Below are 23,857 nucleotides of genomic sequence, written 5' to 3' on the forward strand. Positions count from 1 at the left end.
ATATCCAGAATTTACAAAGAACTAAAACAGATTTACAAGAAAAAAACTAACAAGCCCATTCAAAAGTGGGCAAAGGATATGAACAGACACTGTACAAAAGAAGACATACATGAGGCCAACAAACATATGAAAAAATGCTCATCATCACTGGTCATCAGAGAAATGCAAATCAAAACAACATTGAGATACCATCTCATGCCAGTTAGAATGGCGATCATTAAAATGTCTGGAGACAACAGATGCTGGAGAGGATGTGGAAAAATAGGAACACTTTTGCTCTGTTGGTGGGAGTGTAAATTAGTTCAACCATTGTGGAAGACAGTGTGGCGATTCCTCAATGACCTAGAAATAGAAATTCCATTTGACCCGGCAATCCCATTACTGGGTATATATCCAAAGGATTACAAATCATTCTACTATAAAGACACGTGCACACGAATGTTCATTGCAGCACTATTTACAATAGCAAAGACCTGGAACCAACCCAAATGCCCATCGACGATAGACTGGATAGGGAAAATGTGGCACATATACACCATGGAATATTATGCAGCCATCAAAAACAATGAGTTTGGGTCCTTTGTAGAGACATGGATGAACCTGGAAGCCATCATTCTCAGCAAACTGACAGAAGAGCAGAAGATCAAACACTGCATGTTCTCACTCATAGGCGGGTGTTGAACGATGAGAACACATGGACACAGGGAGGGGAGCACTACACACTGGGGTCAGTTGGGGGGAAATAGGGGAGGGATGGTGGGGGGTGGGGAGCTGGGGAGAGATAGCAAGGGGAAAAATGCCAGATGTAGGTGATGGGGAGGAAGGCAGTAAATCACACTGCCACGTGTGTACCTATGCAACAATTTTGCATGTTCTTCACATGTACCCCAAAACCTAAAATGCAATAAAATAAATAAATGGGGAAAAAAAAAAGAAAAAAATCTGATTTAAAAATGGACAAAAGATCTGAAAAAAACATTTCTCAAAAGAAGACATACAGGCCGGGCGCGGTGGCTCAAGCCTGTAATCCCAGCACTTTGGGAGGCCGAGGCGGGTGGATCACGAGGTCAAGAGATCGAGACCATCCTGGTCAACATGGTGAAACCCTGTCTCTACTAAAAATACAAAAAATTAACTGGGCATGGTGGCGCATGCCTGCAATCCCAGCTACTCAGGAGGCTGAGGCAGGAGAATTGCCTGAACCCAGGAGGTGGAGGTTGCGGTGAGCCGAGATCGCGCCATTGCACTCCAGCCTGGGTAACATGAGTGAAACTCCGTCTCAAAAAAAAAAAAAAAAAAAAAAAGACATACAAATGACAGACAGGCATATGAAAAGGTGCTCAACATCACTGACCAACAGATGAATGCAAATCAAAACTACAATGAGATACCATCTCTCCCCAATTAAAATGTCTTGTATCCAAAAGACAGACAATAACAAATGCTGGCAAGGATGTGGAGAAAACGGGATCCTCACCCACTATTGGTGAGAATGCAGATTAGTACAACCACTAGGGAGAACAATTTAGGGGCTTCTCAAGAAACTAAAAGTAGACCTACTACATGACCCAGCAATCCCACTGCTAGGTATATACCTAGAAGAAAATAAACTAGTATATAGAAGATATATCTGCACTACGTTTGTGGCAACACTATTCACAATAGCCAAGATTTGGAACCTAAGTGTCCATCAACAGATGAATGGATAAAGAAAATGTGGTACATATATGCAATGGAGTATTATTCAGCCTTAAAAAGGAATGAGATCCTGTCATTTGCAACAACATGGATAAAAGAAGAGGTCATTATGTTAACTGAAATAAGCCAGGCACAGAAATACAAACTTCTTATGTTCTCACTTATTTGTGGAAGCTGAAGATTAAAACAATTGAAGTCATGGAGTTAGAAAGCAGAGCAATGGTTGCCAGTGTCTTTGAAGAGTAGTAGTGGGAAGAACCAGGGATGGTTAATTGGTACAGAAATATAGTTAGATACAATGAATAAGATCTAGTATTTGATAGCACAACAGAGTGACTATAATCAGCAATAATTTTTTGTACATTTAAAAATAACTAAAGGAGTATAACTGGATTGGTTGTAACACAAAGAAAGGATAAATGCTTGGGGTGATGTGATTTACCTGATGTGATTATTATGCATTGTATGCCTGTATCAAAATATCTCAGGCACCCCATACATATATATACCTACTATGTACCCACAAAAATAAAAGAATAGAAATAGAAGATAACTTCATTATTTTTAAAATGAATGCGATATCTAACAGATGAGTGCCAAATTCTTCAATGCAATTAAGTTCACAAATTCACTCACCTAAGCAGCCTGACTGGCAACTAAACAGAAAACAAACAAACAAGAAACCATAAATAGAAGAAGTTCAAAAGGTAGGTAACATGTTCATCCATGTTAAATACCCACTGTAATTAATTTTAATATTAACCTTCCACATATTCATCAGGCATCAGGCAGGTTTGATTGTCTGAATTTTCCTCTGGAAATTGACTGCAGTCTGTGTCTTCAGGCCACTGTAGGCCCACAATCCCAAGAACAGACTCACAGCGTCCTTTGGAATGCTCACACAATGCTCTACATGAACAAGAAAGACAAAACATTAGAAGCAGAAATAGCTCCATCTGAGACAGATGTTATAAACTTCTATCAAGTTTTAATTCTGTGTGTGTGGGTCTGTGTATGTGGCATGTATTGTGGGTGTGGATATAAAAGATGCACATATAAATGAAAGGTATTTGGGAAACCAAAACAAGTAATCTCTCTGCAAAGACTATACATTCCAACACCATACTTTCACCAAAAGAAATTTTATTGCAGAAATAGGTCTAAAGATGTTTCCAGGACACAGATTCCCTTCTCCACACTGCCTTCTCCACACTGCCTTTTGCATTCTCTCTTCTTTGAAGTAGACACATTCTCCAACTTTTTGTTCCAAACAGGGAAGTCCCAACATCACTTCGGATAGTTTGCCGCCAAAGTTGTTGAATCTATACAACACCTTCATCCTCAAAGATCTCTCCCTCTGCAGACCAGCCCTGCGAGCCATCTCATGTGCCACCCTAGCTTACCTAGGGCATGGCCTCCCTTACTTCAGCTTCCATCAATATTGTTGAAAAGCTTAGGACTCCTCCCGAATTCACTGATGTTGAGGTCAAGTCAGTTAAAATGTTTGTTTGTTGTTTTAAAGAAATGATATACTAACTCTTGAACCAGGTGCTTTCATGTGTGTTATGTCTTTTGTCCCCAATATATTTTTAGGTTAAAGTATCAGAGTGCCTCACAGAAGATTTCTCTACTTCTTTTTTTACTTCTTATGGAAAAAACATGATTTTTGTCACCATATATTACTAAGGAATTACTTACATTAGTTGAAAAAAAAAAAAAAAAAACCTAACCAAAGCAAGTTCCTAGGCCAATAAACTCTTAATGGACTCAAATATTCTAAATACGCTCAAATACTCTTACTTCTCAAAAGTTTCACTTTTTTTACACTAATCTCAACCAAGTTCTCATTTTTAAAATAAATTGGGGGACAGATCTTCCAGAAAGGACAGCTCCAGTCTTGCCCAAAACTGGTAGAGAAAGTGTAACAATCAAATGAGGAAGTTTCAGAGAAAGCTCTAAGTTTAAGTCTGGACAAAGCACAGCATAACTCAACACTAGTTTAGTCCAGGAATTTAGCGTGATGATAAAGCCGTGGTATTCCTATATTAGGTCTGGAAAAATGGAAAGTTCAATAGTGTTTGATAACTGTCTGCTGAGCTAACTAGTTTTGTTGCAGATTTATAAAAAAATATGTGTAATTCAATTGCAACTGCTATTTTAATTTACTAATATGATATTTATACAGAAGACTGTATAGTGCCTGATTCTACCACTTCCTATTTTTTCTGTAAATGGAAATCATAACAATATACAGCAACACAACCCCTGAGGGTGCTGTTCTTATCATAATCCTTGTGATCAGCCATAGACAGCAATTCCGATGATACGCACCTCACTTAAAAGGTTGACTGCACTACAGCGTTTAACAATCATCAAGTATTTAGTCCCTTGTAAGGACTCGATAATGTCAGATTTTTCAGTCTCATAACTAAAAAATTCATTGTTAAAATTAATCAATAGACCTGGCAAAAGCAGGAAAAACAACTATGTATCACTTTATGAACTTATTATATGGTATTCAAAAATTTCTTATAAACAAACATCAAAATATAAAATTCGTAGTGATAGACACTGAAAATGAAAGATGTATGGGTAAACCTGAAAAGGAGAACTAAAGTTATCTCAAAGAAATTTGCCAAAATTTTGATTGAACAACACTTCAGGATCATGCTCGTCTTAAGCATTTTAATATGGAACTTAAACCCTGAAATTACAAATTATATCTGGATGGAAATTCACATTTACATTTGCAGCAGAAGATGCTGCATTAGAGAAATTTTTATCTACATATGAAAAGAAAGTCAAATACTAGAAATTGTTAAGTACTATTAAAAGAAATTATTCACTATCACTGACCTTGTTTAGCAAAAGTGAAATAAGATTTAAAAACAGCTTTTTAACATAAAATTGGTAGATTTTTTAAAGAGATACTTTTAAATGTACTTAACAGAAATTTTCAGAATTATTTCTACACAAGTTAACATTAAGTTTTATTCACTCTATTGGTATAATTTGTTCAGTTCCCCAAGTCATTATGAAATTTTATTATTTCCTGTTCTGTCTCTATAGATGCCCTTACTTTGTCATCCGTTTGGTATTCAGCATATAATTTATTGTTTTCTCTTCTGTCTAGTATATTAATAGTATTGCTTTAAAAAAAAAAAAAAAAACCTCTGTGTGACTTCTGATCCCAACATATGGTTTCTGTAGTTGTCACTCATATTTAGGCCAGCACATCTGTATACTCACCCCTTAAGGGAAAACAGCACTGAAGAGAGTAGCAACTCACTCACTTCTGTGAGAGTCATCTTGTATATGCAAATCCTCTGACTACAATGCCTAACACGTGGCACAGCAAAGGAACAAACTGCCATGAAGTTGTTGTGCTCCTGTGCTATCACCATAGCTGTTGTTTATTCAGGAGTTACAATGAATCAGAAGCACTTTACATTCATGCACATTCATTTGATCTCAAATCAATACAACCCAAGAACCATTCCTTATTCTACATGTGAAGGAACTGAGGCTGAGAGAGACTCGGGAATTTGTCTAAGGGCTATCCAGAAACTAGAGAAGGGCCAAGATTTTAATCCAAACATGAACTCCAGAACAATACCCTTGACACTGGAATATTACTCATATTAAAAGTCCAAGCTATACTCTTGAAATAGCATGTCTTATTTCATTCAAACAGGCAGAGAAGTATGAGCGATGTCAATCCCTGTCCAGCCTGTGAGGCTGGCGTTCTGTCTCCTGTGTTATGACACAAGTGCTGTCAGAGTGCAGCATTTTAAACACATCAATGTTTCCAGAAAAAGAGGCAGATATACCCTTTTTCTACTAATATACTTTTTTAAAAAAATGTTTTTTAATACAACAGAATGAAATACATGTGAATTTATTTGATTAAAACATAAACTATCATCAAAGAAAGGTCACAACTCCCTTGTTTGGTACTTTGTTAATGAACTCTGACTCAAATACTCATTTTGCAACTTCTTCTTTGTCTTACTTGTTAAATATGAGGGTATGCCATTTGCTAAATGCAGAGCTCCTTAGGGAAATTTACTCTGTCCAAACTCAGCTAAGCCTTCACCCGTTGGTTCTCTCTGAGGCAAAAGACGGGTACTGAGGGAGATCCCATCACATTACCTGCAAGGTGGGATACGCTCGCCTGTATTCACATCACACTTTGGTACCAAAATGGTGCAAGCAAAGAACATGAGGTATTTATAACAGTTGGTTTGAACAAGTGCAGGGAAAAGAGAAGACTCCCAGCTGATGGATGCTTCCTTTTGAGTCCCATGGCCAAGGTAATTTGGATAACTTGTGTGGTTGTAGGGCAAATTCATGCAGAGTTCCAAGGTAATTGGTTCACATTGACCTAATGAAGAAAGATACATACAAATATTTTTCTATTTCACTTATAAAAACAACTTCTTTAAGTTTTACAAACTTGAAGTCTATTTTATTCTTTCTTTAGGATAGCTAAGACTAGAATGCCAGTAGTATATAACATTCTTTATGGATATCGGAAATAAATAAGCTAGTTAGTGAAATGCCCTGGCAATGAAGATTTATTTATGTCTACGTAGTTGCTAGCATCATGCTTTAGAAAGTCCTTCCTCATTTTTTCCTTTGGCTCAACTTATCTGAAGATGATTCTCTCATCATTCCTTTTATTGACTCCAATTCATCTTCTTCTTCTGATTTACTCATTACTACTAAAATAGGATAGCCCCACCATCTTCACTGCCACTAAAAAAGTTAATTAATTTTATTAAATAGGCAATTAGATAACTTCTATCAAAATATGTTTTATTGTTGATCAATGTATTTAAATATAAAGCTCCAAGATTTCAGGGCAAGAAGAGGCTCAGATCTGTTGGATACTTCTTGCTAATGAGACAAAGTCCAAACCCCTTAGCTTGAAATCTGAGGCTCTTTTAAACTTCAACCCTAGCCTAACTTTCCAGCTTCATTGTCTGTGATTATCCAATCAGTTACTCTGCTGTAATGAATTCTATTCCCTTGTGACACCAGATATTTTAAGAATTGCATGTCCTTATGCACACTGTTGACTCCTCTCTTACCTCCTTTTTAATGGCAAGCTCATAATTATCTCCCCAGATGTTGTCATGGTCTAGCTGCCAGGTGCATACAGCACCAGCTGCCTGGTGTGCCTTTCCCATCTTCCCCACCAAGCTAACTCCTCTGTGTTTTGGAAGACTCAGTACAAATACCTCTTCCAGGAAACCTTCCTGGCCAACCACTCTTGCCATTACTACACCCAGAATGAGTCTCTTGTGAGTGCCATAGCATCTTAGGCACATACCCGCCACATGCTCATTGTATTTTGCCATAGTCTTTATTTACTTGCCTCTCACACAGAATCCCGAGATTTTTGTGAAATGAGACTTTATCTCTTGATCTCAAGTCTGTACCTAGCATAGTACCAGAATGGAGAAAGGAAAATGTATCAGGGACTATTCTAGGCACTGTAAATGTAAGAATAATGAAAAATGTAGTTTCTGCCATTGAGGAACTCCACAATCTTGGTAGAAAAAAGGATGCACGTGATGGTAGCTGTAGGAGAATGTGAACAGACTAGGATCGTTTGCTTAAACTGAACGTTTGTGTATCCCCGTCATATGCTGTAACTAACCCGCAATGTGATGGTATTTGAAGGTGGGGCCTTTGGGAGGTGATGAGGTTTAGAAGAGGTCTAGATGAGGGTGGAGTTTATATGGGATTAAGTCCTTATAAAAAGGGGAAGAGACTAAAGCTTTCGCTCTCTCACTCATGTGAAGCAACAGCAAGAGGGCAACTGTCTGCAAACCAGGAAGCAGCTTGTTAGCAGAGACGAGTCTGCCAGCACCCTGATCCTGCACTTCCAGCCTTCAGAACAGTGAGAAATAAATGTCTGTGGTTTAAGCCAACCAGCCCATGGTATTTTATTGTAGCAGCCTGAATATACTAAGACAGCCATATTGAACAAAATGCTAGAAGCCCAAAGGGAAGAAGTAGAGCAACAGTGACCTGGGAATTCTTCTCATACGGTTTGGCTGTGTCCCACCCAAATCTCATCTTGAATTGTAGCTCCCATATTCCCCACGTGTAGGAACCCAGTGGGAGATCACTGAATCATGGGAGCAGTTTCCCCCATACTCTTCTCATGGTAGTAAGCCTCTCACGAAATCTTGATGGTTTTATAAGGGGTTTCCCCTTTCACTTGGCTCTCTCATTCTTCTCTTGTCCGCCGCCACAGGAGCAGTGCCTTTCACCTTGTGATTGTAAGGCCTCCCCAGCCATGTGGAACTGTAAGTCCATTTTACCTCTTTCTTTTGTAAATTGCCCACTCTCAGCATCGTGAAAACAGACTAACACTCCCTCCAGGGATAAATGGGGTTTGGGCAGCTTTGGGGGAATACAGCGGACAGGCTTCCATCTCTCTCTCTCTCTCTCTCTCTCTCTCTCTCTCTCTCTCTCTCTGTCTCTGTTTGAAGTAGATGTGCCACATTCCCTGAGGGAAGATGCAAGCAAGCAAGCGTCCTGGTAAAATTCACCCAGGCAGACCAAAGACCCCATGCCTTATTGAGAGTAATTATTCAAATTAAATTTAATTATTTGACTAAGAAGTGGTATCCATGCAAATAGATTCACGATAAGGATTGGGCTGAAATATTAAAACATCTCCAGGACTACTTCTTAATTTAAAGAATCCGAGGGTTTCACAGGCATTATATTTATAAGGAGGCTGACGCTGGCCTGATAAAAAAAAAATGACGGACAAAGTGTAATATGACTCTCAGTTTCCTGAATAAGACACAACACTGCAAGGTTAGCATAATCTTGAGGGTGAGCCAGAGTGGAGAGAAGAGTAGATGGGAGAGGTTTGGGGTTGGTCGGTTCAGTTTATCCTTTCCTGTAATTTGTGAAGCAGGGGTTGGACATTATGTACTAAATGTTTGTGTTCCCCCAAAATTCATATGTTGAAATCCTAACCCCAAATGTGGTAATATTAGGAGGTGGAGCCTTTGGGAGGTGATTGAGTTATCAGGGTGCAGCCTCCAAGAATGGGATTAGCGCCCTTATAAAAGGGACCACAGAGAGCTCTCGCACCCTTCTCACAGTGTGAGAATACAATGAAAAGTCAGTTCTCTGCAGCCCAGAAGAGGGTCCTCACCAGAACCTGGCCATGCTGGCAACCTCATCTCAGACTTCCAGACTCCAGAACTGTCAGAAATAAATGTCTGTTGTTTTTAAGCAATAGTGATTTGTTATAGCAGTCTGAACGAATACAAGAAGTAACATTTAAATATTTTGTTGTAAGATTACAAAATGCATGTTTTTCATAACAATAAAAACAATACAAAGATGCAGAAAGAAAACATTCAACATCTCTCCACTCCCCTTTCTGTTACCTTCCCTGCAAGCCAGCAGAAGGCTCTGAATGCTTCCATGTCTTTCCCTTGCTCACATTTATCCATAATTGCCTTTGTACACTTAGACAGAGATTTGTGTTTGCTTTTGCCAAAGCAGAAGCATCCCATTCCTACCACTCTTCAATTTGCTTTTGTTGCTGGTTTGTCATGACCATCTTACTAGTCAGCACATGTAGCTCTAACTCTATGCTTTTCTTCCTGGTCTCTTTAAGATACTTATAATTTTACACAATTGGTACATTTATGGATATTTTTGATGCAGTCTTTTCTTTCCTTGTACATACCCTTCTTTTCTCTCTTTCTCTACCACCCCATCAAGGTTTAACTTTTTATTGATGTATTTCATTGAATATAATTAATACAATATGTCACATGAATAACTTTTCTCTTTTTGATATGTGGAGAATGTATCACTTTTGATTTGGGATAAGATATAACTTTTAAGTGTTTAGGAGCCAAGGAAGAGAAGAGGATTAAGTAATGATCATATATTATTCTGGAGATCTTTATTGAATGCGGTAAGTTTTATTGGATCTTGTGTTTTATTCCTTCATAAGGCATTCTTCACAGGATGCTAAGCAAGATGAACTCTCAGTATACCTCTCAACCCCAAATTCCATGATTTATGATGTCAACAAGCTTTTTCATCGTATCAGGCTCACGTGTGAGACTGATTTACAATTGCCACTAGAGGGAGATCGCATCACAAACATGAGGATATTTTACGGCCGGATCTGTGTTTCTGATGTAAGTTTGATGCCGTACCAGTACAGTGTCCTGAACACAGATGAGGTTTAATAAACATCTGTCAAAAAAAATCTTGGTGGAATCTCAATGGTATTCCACCTTTCAAAGTCTGAAACAAGATTTTTTCAATTCAACCTAAAGATGGGATTATTAACTCAATGATGTTTCATCCTTATGATGTAATGTTCTAAAGTTACTAGAAATCATGTATTTCTAGACATGGATGAGTCCCTCTACACCAGAATGAGGGGAACAGCATTCCTGCCTCTACCCTCAAAGGCAATGATACGTCTGTAATTTGCCTCCCAACATGGTACAGAAATGTTAAAGATGTTGGTCATTTACATGGAAAAATGTCTTTTCTACATCTAGCTGCACCCATAATTCAAAAATTCAACTTTGCCTCAAACTCTAAGTCTCTCTTTAACATTATTATTTTTAATAGTTTGATGTTATTTTAAGGTAGACATCCTTATAACTACTGCCCAGGTCAAGAAACTGAACTCGCACAGACACCCCAGAAACCTTCCATATATCTTGTCTCATCTCAACTTTCTCATTCCCTGCTGCCCCCCCACCCAAGTAACTAGTGAGTTTTATCACCATCACTTCCTTGCTTTTCTTTATAGTTTTATTACCTAAGTGTGTACCATCCCTGGGTATTGTAATTTAGGCTTGCCCATTTTTTGAAACTTGTCTTTTAAGTCTCTCATAGCCTTTGGGTTCCTCCCTCATTCCTTTTTCTTTATCAAGTAAGCATTGAAGAACCCAGAGATTTGACGTGTAGAGCATACCAGCTTTTGCAATCTCGCTTATTGCACACTCCTGGTGAGGCTAAACGTGTTCCCCACCTTCTCTATTTCCAAACCTTGGCAGCTGAATCAACAAGACTGGACTGGGCTTCATTCCATTGGCAAGACTAGAGGTGGCTGAGCTGTTTTTCCACCAGAAGCCACATTATTCTGATTTCCCTCTTTTTGTGATGTTAGCAGCTGGAGAGGCTCTATGTCTTGACTCATTAATTCAGTGTGTTACCAAATGGTAATAATCTATTCAATCATTTTTTTGCACTTATTAGAAAATGCACATGGAGATGCTTTTGTAAATACATCATTCCTCTTGTCTACTATTAGCTTGTAAGGCAGAAGTCTGTAATCATTACGGTGATTGGATTCTCTGCCACATGACTATGCTGTACCATTTACTCCTACCAACTGAAGCTTGCAAAGAGAGAGCAGGAAATTGCTAGACTCTTAGGGAATTATTCAAAAAGCAAACCTGTTTATTTCTTCCTTGGTGTTGAATAAGGGGAAAATGCATGAGTAAGTATAGAACTGAAGGCTGATGAACACTGTGGGAGGCTTAAGGAAGGGCCTGGGGCATGACAGCCATGCCTGGATTTCACAGCCATGGTCAGCATGGGCACAGGAAGGCAGGAGAGACATGCCCAGGAGTCACCCTTGCAGGTTCTCCCCGCTGTCTGGATTGCATACCACAAGGGGGAAGTGATGAATGAGTCCCTCTACACCAGAATGAGGGGAATAGCATTCCTGCTCCTAGCCTCAAAGGCAAGGATACATCTGTAATTTGCCTCCCAACATGGTACAGAAATGTTAAAGCTGCTGGGTTGTGACTGGACCTGGCAACACAGGCTCTAAAAGCTATTTCTTGAAAAAATGATGCACCATCAGAAAAGTGATTTTTAGGCTTTTTTTAAAAAAAAAAGTTGCACGTACTTCTGTGAATTTAAAATAAGCCTTCTCCACTGAAAAATGCACATTGGAATACACAAACCATTTTGTATTCTATTTCAAAGTTCTCACATATCCCTGCAGCCTAGTCATAAATAGGCACTAGAGCAACACATTCGCAACCTTGGCTATACATTGAAGTCATCTGTAGAATCTAAAAATACTGATGACTGGGTCCCACCCAGTATATCATCAGGGACCATTAGAAAATCACATAGGTCGGGCGCGGTGGCTCACGCCTATAATCCCAGCACTTTGGGAGGCCGAGGCGGGTGGATCACGAGGTCAAGAGATCGAGACCATCCTGGTCAACATAGTGAAACCCCGTCTCTACTAAAAGTACAAAAAAAAAAAATGAGTTGGGCATGGTGGCGCACACCTGTAGTCCCAGCTACTCAGGAGGCTGAGGCAGGAGAATGGTTTGAACCCAGGAGACGGAGGTTGCGGTGAGCGGAGATTGTGCCATTGCACTACAACCTGGGTAAGAAGAGCGAAACTCCGTCTCAAAAAAAAAAAAAAGTCACATAATATTTTATGGGATGGCAAGAATCAGAGTTTTCAAGGACGAGAATCTCAGTAACTCCAGTGAGAGGCTGTCTCCACCAGATAGAATATCTACTACATTCTCCAAACTCACGTTTTCCCTTGGCATCAAGCAGACTAAGAAAGCACTGTTGAGTCGTGCCTCAGAAGCTGAGTGATACTAGCCCCTGAGAGTGGAAAACATCTTCAAATAATTAGCCATATTATCAAGTATGTGAAGAATTTTTGAGATGCCACTTGTCTTTACAGAGAACGAAGTACACATATATCATCTTGAAGTTCTTTCAAAAATCAGGAATAACATCTTGACTTTCAACTGGAAGTTAGGCACACAGGCCATTTTTAATGACACAGGAGTAATGAGGGCAAGTGGCTAGCCTAGTGCCTTTCACTCAGAAGAGAGCTTGTGCAAACATTTGCTGAATATATGTGGAGAGAAGTTGGCAAGAATATACATGGTGAATGAAAAAGCTGGTGAGACAGCGAGACACTAGGGAAACTGAGTGTATTAAAAAAACTTAAAGAGAACCACAATGTAGAATATATGAGTGGGAAGATGACCACATGTTCTCCCACACTGAAAAGTGACTTCCAGGAAGCTAGAAGCCTGTCTCCTTTCTTCTCCATGAGAAAGCCCAGCGCCCATCCTGATGCCTGGAACGTCGTGGACACACTACAAATATTGGTCAGCTCTATGAGCCAAAAGTTATCCAGTGGCCTTTTCTGCATCTTATTCTTTTGACAGGAGACAACATATTTTTAAATATTTAGAACTTGAAATATTTCAAATATACAGAAAATAGGATAACATACACCCACTTACTCTTTACCCAAATTTGACCAGGCTAACATTGCCTTTTCTACATTTTTGAGTCTAATAGTAAGTGCCATTTCATGTCAAACAACCCCCAAAACATTAATAATAAACACGTCTTTGTGCTGACACTGTCATTATTCAAATTGAAGGTGAAGTAAAGAAATCGCTCTGAAAAATTTCCATGGCAGATGGGGAGATGAGCAAAATGAAACAATGGAAACAGTGGCCCAAATATGTTGTGTGTGTGTGTGTGTGTGTGTGTGTGTGTGCGCGCGCGCGCGCGCGCATATCTATAGATATGTTCTATTTAAATCAGTTTAAAGAAAGTAAAATGGCAGTTTGAGTGTGTTTACTTCATGGCTAGACTAATATATACTGTTCTTTCATATGGGAAATGGAGGAGGGGTGGGCATGTGCTTCCAGGCAAATACTTTTTTTTTCTTTTAATAGAGATGAGGTTTCACTCACCATGTTGGCCAGGCTGTTCTCCAACTCCTGACCTCAGGTGATCCACTCGCCTTGGCCTCCCAAAGTGCTGGGATTACAGGTGTGAGCCACCACACCCAGCCCAGGCAAAGAATTTTTAAATGCCACAGTCAGTCCCCTCAGTCTGTTTTTGTTTTGTTTTTTTTTGTTTTTGTTTTTGAGACAGAGTTTTGCTCTTGTTGCCCAGGCTGGAGTGCAATGGCGTGATCTTGGCTTACCACAACCTCCACCTCCCATGTTCAAGCAATCCTCCTGCCTCAGTCTCCTAAGTAGCTAGGCTTACAGGCATGCACCACCAAGTCTGGCTAATTTTGTATTTTTAGTAGAGACAGGGTTTCTCCACTTTGGTCAGGCTGGTCTCGAACTCCTGAACTCAGGTGATCCACCCGCCTGGACCTTCCAAAGTGCTGGGATTACAGGCGTGAGCCACCGCATCTGGCCAGTCTGGTTTTTTATTTAGCTGCCTGCCTACACCCCCTTCCTAGCCTCCTTTTTTCACCCCCTTGAGACTGTGTAACAATTACAGAGGCACTCACTGTAAGCTCTACACTGACCCAGAAAGGTCACCAGGTAAAATGAGGACCCCCAAACTGCAGCAAATACAAGGACTGAGCCTTTCAGCATCCCAGCTTCCAAGGGCCTTGGACTGAGAGGACATGATTAAGAAGTAATACCCTGGCTGGGCACGGTGGCTCACGCCTATAAGGCTGGTGACTCACTTGAGGTCAGGAATTTGAGACCTGCCTGGCTAACATGGTGAAACCCCGTCTCTACTAAAAGAAAAAAAATAGCTGCGCATGGTGGCGTGTGCCTGTAATCCCAGCTACTCGGGAGGTTGAGGCAGGAGAATCACTTGAACCTGGGAAGCAGAGGTTTTAGTCAGCCAAAATCACGCCATTGCACTCCAGCCTGGGTGACAGAGCCAGAGTCTGTCTCAAAAAAAATACTACTGCTACTAATAATACCCTCTTGCAAACTGAAAGCTGACTGACCTGCTTCTAAATTTCTAATCCCATCCTGAAAATGCAGCAAAAAGTTCATTAGAAAAAGTGAAAGAGGTGAGTATAACATGAAAACAGAGCCCAGGAGTCAGAAATCATTACTAGAAATCAGTCGCTGGGGATTTTCTGATTCAATTTCCCATGTGAGTCCTTACGGTGCTCTTTCACTTCTGCCCATTCTGTCTTCCCCAAGTAATTCTTCCTCCTGAAAGTCATTTTAGAGCCACTTGCTTACATTTGGAGCTGTTACATTGTCACTGAAACAAATGAGCATAATGGTTCCAAAACCATTATAGGCCATAAGAGTTCCTGGAAAGGTGAGAATAAATTTCATTAAAAGAACAGACTGCCTATAATCCCAGCACTTTGGAATGCCCAGGCGGGTGGATCCCTGAGGGTGCTGAATGCCTGTAATCCCAGCTACTCTGGAGGCTGAGGAAGAAGAATCGCTTGAACTCCCAGGAGGTAGAGGTTGCAGTGAGCCAAGATGGTGCCACTGCACTCCAGCCTGATGACAGAGTGAGACTTTGTCTTAAAAAAAAAGAACAGACTGTCTAAGTTGTATGTGGCTATTTCTATGAACTTCATATTTGCTTCTTGGTTAAAGTTTCCATTTTTGAAGCTGTGCTTTAGAAAGGAAGAAAGACAGCATCTGCCTACAGATGGAGTCAAGAAAATAATGCAGAAAACTAATGCTGAGTTGAAATTAATAGTAATGATATTAAGCAATGTGGATTTATAGTCATTCACAATGACACATATGTTTCTGATTTAAGTTCATTAAGACCATTTTGTTTCTCTTCTGCTACCACATGCGACCTCTTAAAAAGAAAAAGAAAATAGGTAGACTCTTTTGGAGGGATTCCAGATTTCGGTATTTGAATGTCAACACATAAGAAAAGTGCTGAATGCATGCTTTCACATGGCAATTGCATTTGTCAGCTGTTGTACTTACTACAGTTATTCAGACTGCTGTTCGGGTCACAGAGAGAGATACCACCACATGAATCAAGGCAGGGATTGTAGAGGCATCTTTGGTCTCCTTCTTGACATGAAGTCTGACCTACAGAAGGAGGAAAAGGCGCATTGGCTTTTATCATCTGTAAATTCCTTACCCAAGGATCCAGAGGATCAGGAATGTCTGGTGGAGCTGAGGAATAATGCAACTTTAATTTTTTCCAATTTCTCTCCAATTTCTCCAGCAGTATTGAATATATATTGAATAGGTGCTTTCTGGATTCGTTTTCCTGGCAACTAAATACAATCCAGGTATTCCAAAATAGGAATGAAGAAATAAGAGACAAACGACACTAAAAACAGGTGGTTGTGCATTTAATGGGAAAAAATAGTTCTTTCTTTTTACATAGGTGCCAATACTTGATTACAAAATAAAATTCAAGAGATTTGAGAGAGAACATTATAAAATCTTGAAATTCTGAATATTACTTGACTTTTTTTAAAGACTCATTTGCTCCCAATTCTAGTCTCCCTCAAAAAATAATTTCTCTAGTAATAAATAGGGCATCAACACCAATACGATAAGGACACTTTATCATAATACAAGTGTAACATAATGCAGTTTTTATCCATATTTTCAATATGTCTTGGAGAGTGTCATCAGCCTAGCTGTGATGACTTGAGAACTGGGTTTCTGGTTTCTAAGTGACTGACAGCAGCAATATCAGCGTTTGCCCTAATGGTTTTTCCTTAAGGTATGTAGAGAGGAAACTGCTTTTCCCATTGATTTCCTGGTCGTTTGTAGATTAAATGGATAGGGTAATAAATACTGCCTGTTCTAGCACTCCCCATTATGATCAATTACCTTCAGGCATGTCATCTGGAATCTAGACAACCTTGCAAGGCACTTTTAAGTATGAATAATAGTACGTGTGTATATATAATCACTCTTATCTATAATTCTAAGACAATGTTTATTATACTGGAATATTTATCCTTTCTAGTACCACTGACATGGAAATTAATATATCACAGCCTTGCAGAAAAGAGCTGTCTCTCTTTTTTTGTTTTTTAATGTCAGCAGGGTCAAAATTTTTTCTCAAAGAAAACCTAAACAATTTTGGTGAGTTTAGGCTCTTGAGGAGATTTTATTGACATCATGCATTCATTATTTTGGCAAATATTAAGTGTCTCCCATGTGACAATCTATGTGACAAGCTAGGCACTGAACATTAAAAGATAAAAGGGCATGATACCCCCTGGGAAGTGGTTTGTGCTCTGATAGAGGTATCAACCTGAACAAAACCTTCTGATGCTGTGTGATCACTGCTTTATGGATAAAAATATTTATTTTTATTTATTTTTTTCATCGAGATGGGGGTCTCACTATATTGTCCAGGTTGGTCTCAAACTCCCGGTCTCAAGTAATTCTCCTGCCTTGGCCACCCAAAGTGCTGAGATTACAGGCATGTGCTACTGTGCCCAGCTAAAATACAGTTAAAGAGCAATAGAAGCCAACGAGACCAGCATGGGGAAGTTTCTCAAAGGACTTTTCAACATCATGGTAAGAGGAAAGGGTGGGTTTTCCAAGCCGAGAAGCAGCACATGCAAAGGCCTGGAATAGGGAGGTGCACAGGTCAAGTCACTGGAGCTTCAACCACTCAGAAAGAGGGTCAGAGAGACTAGACAGGTAGGCAGGGGCAGAGTCTGAAGAGTTTCAAAGGCCTAACTCTTCAGCAAGACCCTAAGTCTCAGAAGAAGCAGGTCCCACTTTCCTTCCCAGCCCTGTCTAGCAGAATAAGCCTGCAACCCATCCTGACAATTACACAGTGTTGAGTACCAGGCTCCCCTTTGTTCTCAGCTCTGTAATCACAATGGCCTGCCTTCTCTCATGGTCCTCCCATACACCCTTGCACCTTCCCACCTCAGAATTTTGGTCAAGCGGTGCCTTGTGTCTCAATTGCCTCTTCAAGTCCTACTCTTCTCAGTTATCCCCACTCATCCATCAGGCCTAAGCTCCAGGATCTCTTCCTCAGGGAAGCTTTGTTCCGAGGCCCTTTACCAGGGCATACACACTATTAATGGCATCCAAGCACCCTGAATTTTCCTTCTTAGTCTCTCTTGCTGTCTGATTAGACACTGATTTGCATAATAATTCGTAGCACGCCTATGTCCCCCAAGAGTCTGTAAGCTCCATCAGCTGTTTTGCTTGCTACTGAATTCCCAGGGGATGGCCACATATAAACACCACAATATGCATTTTTTAAGTTGAATTCGTAAGAGTGAACAATATAAAGATACTACAATTTTACTTTTAAATCTGTTTTATCATACTACTTTCTTACATCTCACACATGTAAGGAAATATTCTACAAAACCTGCCATTTCATCATAAAAAATGCAAAATTATTTCAGAGTTGAATTATCTAGAAAGAAGAGTTTAATAAAGGATTTCCTTCTGAATTTAAAAACTAGTAAAACAAAGCACTCTTTATATATTATTTTTATGTAATAAGTCTATGATTGAAAAGCTCTCCCTTTAGGTCTTGGGCACTTTTCCATTAAAGTTATTCTAATGATCAATATGTATTACAACTAAACGAATGTATCTATAGGTGACAGTCTCATTGGCTGATTATGAATATACACAGCCCAAGCTATACTTTAATGTAATAGTCATGTAATAAAAGCTCACATATATTGAGTTTTCACTATGTGCCAACACTATGAGGTAGTTATCACTATTCTTAGTGGACAGAAACACAAGCTGCGACCTAAAAGGGGTGTAAGTATCTTGCCAAAAGTCACCATATAGTATGTAGCAGATCGAGGCTTGATCCCAGGTATCAGGGCTGCAACAACCAGGTTCTTAACAACTAGGCTGTGCCTGTGCAGTAAAAACTAATGGGATTTTTTTAGTCCACAGATATCCTCACCCAGCCCCTACTGTGAGGCTTCCACAAACACTGGAGCTTAAAACAATCTGCGTAGAACTTTCTTTTCTGACAGAAATGGTTACAATTAAAAAACAATTTATTGGCTCTTTTTGAGAGTCACACACAGATATTAAATCCTTTTAAAGTGTATTGCTTGGTAATAAGAGGCACTAAACTGCTTCTCTGCACATGATTATTTTAAGAAGTCATTACATTTCCTTTCAGAAACCAATTTCTTCTCACTGGAATCTAATCTAATTTAATTGGATGCTATACACTAAACTTCTCTCTTTATCTCGACTTTCCCCATCAAACAGTTAAGTGAATCTGACTGTGCTGTTCAGGTGTCTCACCCGCCCCCTTCACCCTGAGGAATGATTTTCAGTGTAAGTTGCTTGAGAATTATGTTTAGCACAAGAAAGTGTTTCCTGGCTGATGAGGGCTGTGAGGCTCTCTGCGTTGGCAATCTGGGATTATCTATATGGGAATCCTACTTAAGCAGCTTCAAATGTTTTACTTTGTTCCCAAGGAGAGGACCAGCAGTAAAGGCATGTTCTGGGGTGGGGGGACACACTTACTGCCACTGCAGTTCTCCTCATCACTCCCATCCTTGCAGTCCTCGTCGCCATCACATTGAAACGTGCTGGGGATGCACTGTCCATTTCTGCATTCCACCAGACCCTGGCTATGACAGGCTAGGAAGGGTCAGAATGATATTCACTTTATTTATTAATTCTTCTGTCAGTCTGCACATCAAATAAACAATAGCCATTTATCAGGCATCACTAAGAAACAGGGTGTTCTGCATACACAAATGAACATATCATTGATTTCATTTCTAGAATTTTTCCCACCTCATTAAACAACACTTACCAAAAATTAACTTTTTCTTGAGAACTGCATGATTGTTTTTAGTGATGGAAGTATCATGCTCCTACTTACTAATAAAAATGGCAATCTGTAAAGGGTTCTTTTTTGGCAAGAGCTGTGCTAACTGCATTGTATATAATATAATCTCAAATTCTCACATAAACCTTGTAAAGTAGATACTATCATCCTTGTTTTAGAGCTGAAAAACTAAAGTTTAGAGAGTATACTGCTTGTCTCAAAGTCCCATGGCTAAGAGCTCAGCCAGAATGTGAAGGCAAGCTTTTTGGACTCCAAGCCCAAATATTTCATGATTTATCTACTTGACCTCAAAAGCCAACAAAATGATGTATGGGAAAGAACTCGCAGAGTAACTAACACATAATAAACACTTTAACACTTGTTTATGACAACTGATATTTGAAAGGAATGACCTAATGTCCATTAACCTTCCAATTTCTATCAGTTCTCTAAATTCTATACCTATTGTCTTTTTTGGGGGGGTGGGGGAAGCAGAGTCTTAATCTGTTTCCCAGGCTGGAGTGTAGTGGCACAATCTCTGCTCACTGCAGCCTCAGCCTCCCAGGTTCAAGCGATTCTCCTGCTTCCGCCTCCCAAGTAGCTGGAACTGTAGGCACCATACCCAACTAATTTTTGTATTTTTAGTAGAGACAGGGTTTCACCATGTTGCCCAGGCTGGTCTCAAACTCCTGACCTTGTGATCCACCCATCTCAGCCTCCCAAAGTGCTCAGATTACAGGTGTGAGCCACCACACCTGGCCTATCATGCACTCTCTGTGTCACTGTCTGGACATTAAAGGCTCTCTTCTTGCTGATGATTCTTTCCATGTTCTTCCACAAATGGCCCCTGAGAACATGTTAGGGCACTCCTACAGGGAACTGAACTACTCATATATTGTGTGCAGAAGGAAGGTTTCTCAGTCTGTGGGAAGAGCATCACCTTTGACAAAGTCATAGAAGCATAAAAGAGACATATGGAGCAATGAGAGAGAAAACAGACGCCCACTTGGCCAGATCAGCCAAATGATGCTTGGAGTTTTGGGAGGAAAGGTGTGGAAGTCACATGCAGTCCATTGCTATTGTCATCCCACCACTCAAAGATCTTTACAGGCTAGAACCAAAGTATCAGAATCTTTCCCTTGGAATGCTGCGTATATAGTGAGTCTTAAGTATAGAAGTTAACATTGAGCACAGCCCAAACAATCAGAAATGGAAAAATAAGCAAAACAAACATCCTCAGAGCACTCACAGCAGTTGACCTCGTCAGACTTATCCACACAGTCGTGGTCACCATCACACACCCACTCCATGGTGATGCAGCGCCCATCCCCACAGCGATGCTCTGTTGTGGGACTGCAATCTGGAGAAATGAAAACCATGAGGATGCAAAGAACCAGTGTGACAAACAGGCAGGATTGTATGGCTCCCGGTTCCTGTTGAAGAGAGTCTGTTCCAATGGTTCCAATACCTTTAATAACATTTCTACAATAGGTCTGGCCCAATTAAAATGCCATGCCCTCTCCACACATGTGCCCCACTGACCACCATCACGGTGAGGTAAGATGCGTCTGTTTTTCAGATAAGTAACACTACCCTAGTTGTCTCAGGACCCATGGTTTGTTCTTTGTTTTGAGATGGAGTCTCCCCCTGTTGCCAGGCTGGAGTGCAGCGGCACAATCTCAGCTCACTGCAACCTCCACCTCCTGGTTCAAGCAGTTCTCCTGCCTCAGCTTCCCAAGTAGCTGGGACTACAGGTGTGTGCCACCATGCCCAGCTAATTTTATTTTATTTTTTTCAGTAGAGACAGGGTTTCATCATGTTGACCAGGATGGTAGAATGGTCTTGAACTCCTGACCTCAGGTGATTGCCTATGTCGGCCTCCCAAAGTGCTGAAATTACAGGAGTGAGCCACCACACCTGGCCAATTTGTTCTTATTGTTGTTGGCTTTTGTTTTCTTTAGTCGTCATTTTATTTCCTTATGAAAAATTTATGGTTTCTACCCTGGTAAGAAAAACAGAACTGTGATTTGTGTTTCACGAAGCTAGCGGATTTGATGTTATCTGTAACAGTTCTCTCACATTTCTGGGAATTATAACTTACCTGTCTGGCAAACTGGGAAAGCAAGTGTCTCCTTGTCATCTCTCCTGATGCTAAGCTCAAGCTTTTAATTAAATTATCTTTTTTTTTTTTTTTTTTTTTTTTTTTTTTTTGAGACAGGGTCTCTCTCTGTTTCCCAGGCTGGAGTGCAGTGTTGTGATCATAGCTCACACAGCTCACTGCAGCCTTAACCTTCTAGGATCAGGTGATCCTCCCACCTCAGCCTCTCAAGTAGTTGAGACTACAAGGACATGCCAGCATGCCCGGCCTTCTATCCAAAAGAGCCACTGGGTAAGCAATGGGAAATATGTATGTTATTTTCATGATTCTTTTTAGCCTGGACTTCATGTCCCAATTTATATATCACTGAAAAAGAACTGAGCGGTAAGTTCCCTCTCACAAAGGGCAGAATCCACAGGGTGCTTTGCCATGAGAAGTGGTAAACCCTGAATATAAGCAGCGTTTTGGAAGATGTATGTGATTTCATGAATAACAGATTCGATGAGAAGGTGTAATGAGTCTAGTAATAGTGCCATGGTCGTAGACAGACTTCTGGAGTGACCGCAGATCTGAAAGGGTGTTTTGGGTCAATAAAGCAAAGTATGAGAAGGACATGGGTTAGAGAAAAGAAGAAAAGCAAAAGAGGTGTTTAGCAGGAACCAGAGGAGCACAGGGGGCCAGGGCAGAGGCTGGTCTGAAGGAAATTGGTAATTATTGCTGTTAGATGGAGACAACTGGCATCCAGACACACAAACTTCACAACTGCCTGCTGTCTTCAGAGGAATTATGTCACCCGTTAAGACCATTCTTCCTCACATGCTACCTACACTCTGGCCCTCTCTACTAACCTATCCAACTACCAACCTACACTCACTCCTTTTCAATTCCCTGCATTTTCCTAGTTATCTCATTGGTAAAGAGAAGGGTTGAATCTGATGAACTCTATGGCCTCCTGCAACTATCATTTCTGTGATGTATATAATTACAATTTCCCCTCGTCCTTTGTCTCAAGACTAGTCAGTCCCAGGAGATAACCCACATCTGAATGTAGATTAGTACAGCCATTATGGAAAATAGTATGGAGGTTCTTGAGAAAACTACAAACAGAACTTCCATATGACCCAGCAATCCCACTTCTGGATATGTATCCAAGGGAAAGAAAATCAGTATAATCAAACAGACACCGGCACCCCCAAGTTCACTGCAGCACTGCTCACAATAACGATGATATGGAATCAATTTGTGCCAATCAAAAAACGAGTGGAAAAAGAAAATATGGTACGTCTACACAATGGAATACTATTCAGCCATGCCAAAAGAATGAAATACAGTTATTCGTAGCAACATGGATGAGCCTGGAGGACATTATGTAAAGTGAAATAAGCCAGGCATAGAAACACAAATACCACAGGCCCTTACTCATATGCAGAGTTGATCTCATAGAAGCAGAGAGTAGAACAGTAGTTACTGGAGGCCAGAAGGGTATGGAGGAGGAGGGATAAAGAGAGATTGCTTAACTGATACAAAATTACAGCTAGATAGGAGGAACAAACTGTAGGCTTTTATAGCACTGGATGGTGACTATAGTTAATGACAATTTATTGTATATTTTCAAATAACTAAATGAGAAGATTTTGAATGTTCCTAATACAAAGAAATGATAAATGTTTGAGGCGATGGATATGCTAATTACCCGGATTTGATCATTATATATATTATACACGTATTAGAATATCATGTTGTATTCAGTAAATGTGTACAACTACTATGAGTCAGTCAAAAATAAAATAAAAATAAACTGTTACCAGAAAAAAACAATAACCACATCTATGTAGTCACCCAGGAATGGTCTGTACATACACATTTAAAAATATTTTTACAGATACAGCAAGTGGCAGCTAGACGGTGCTCCTAGAAGCCACCAGGTTTCCCAGCATGGAGTTATTCCCAACATTCATGATTCCAACGCATTCCTCTGATGATACCCCTGATCTTTTCGAAACATTTATTTTGATATTATCTAATGCTGGACATTGTCTCAAATCATTTGTCCAGGGCATATCCTCATCCCAGTTTGCCCTTTTGTTCATGTTGCAAAGTTCCTACATCACTCAAAAATATACTGCCTAAAAATTCTGAAGCTAGTCACAAAGCCAAAAAAGTAAATGAGCAACAGGAATTTTGCTGATTTTAATTCATGAGATGGCATTCAGAATTGAACATGACTCTTTAAAAATTAGGTTTATTCATTAAAAGATAAGCTCAGCATTTGTACACAAAACAAAGGTGTCATCCTAACCCTGGGTGTAGCTGCTACAAAGGTGTTCCTTGTACTATTTGGGGATTAAATAAAAGGGGGGACTTTGGTCACATGTAATAAGGGAACCAGGTACAGACAATATATCTGCCCTCAAAGTTTGCTTAAGGGCCCAAAATCTAACATAAGCCACTGGCTCTAACCAGAGGAGAACAGTACACATTAGAGGAGAG

General features: G+C 40.0%; 1 protein-coding gene across 1 annotated transcript in view; it reads right to left on the reverse strand.

The window, feature by feature from the left end:
• CORIN (corin, serine peptidase) overlaps positions 1-23,857 on the reverse strand; it is a 256,114-nt gene that overhangs the window by 60,107 nt on the left and 172,150 nt on the right. The window contains exons 8-12 of the mRNA XM_032274329.1: positions 20,519-20,629; positions 18,960-19,076; positions 15,444-15,551; positions 5,851-6,082; positions 2,462-2,607 (exon numbers count right to left, since the gene is read on the reverse strand). Of these exons, the coding sequence (XP_032130220.1) occupies positions 2,462-2,607; positions 5,851-6,082; positions 15,444-15,551; positions 18,960-19,076; positions 20,519-20,629 (714 nt within the window). The remainder of the gene's footprint in view (positions 1-2,461; positions 2,608-5,850; positions 6,083-15,443; positions 15,552-18,959; positions 19,077-20,518; positions 20,630-23,857) is intronic.

Source organism: Sapajus apella, unplaced genomic scaffold (assembly GCF_009761245.1).
Source record: "Sapajus apella isolate SASKATOON/1434 unplaced genomic scaffold, GSC_monkey_1.0 scaffold5, whole genome shotgun sequence".
NCBI lineage: Eukaryota > Metazoa > Chordata > Mammalia > Primates > Cebidae > Sapajus > Sapajus apella.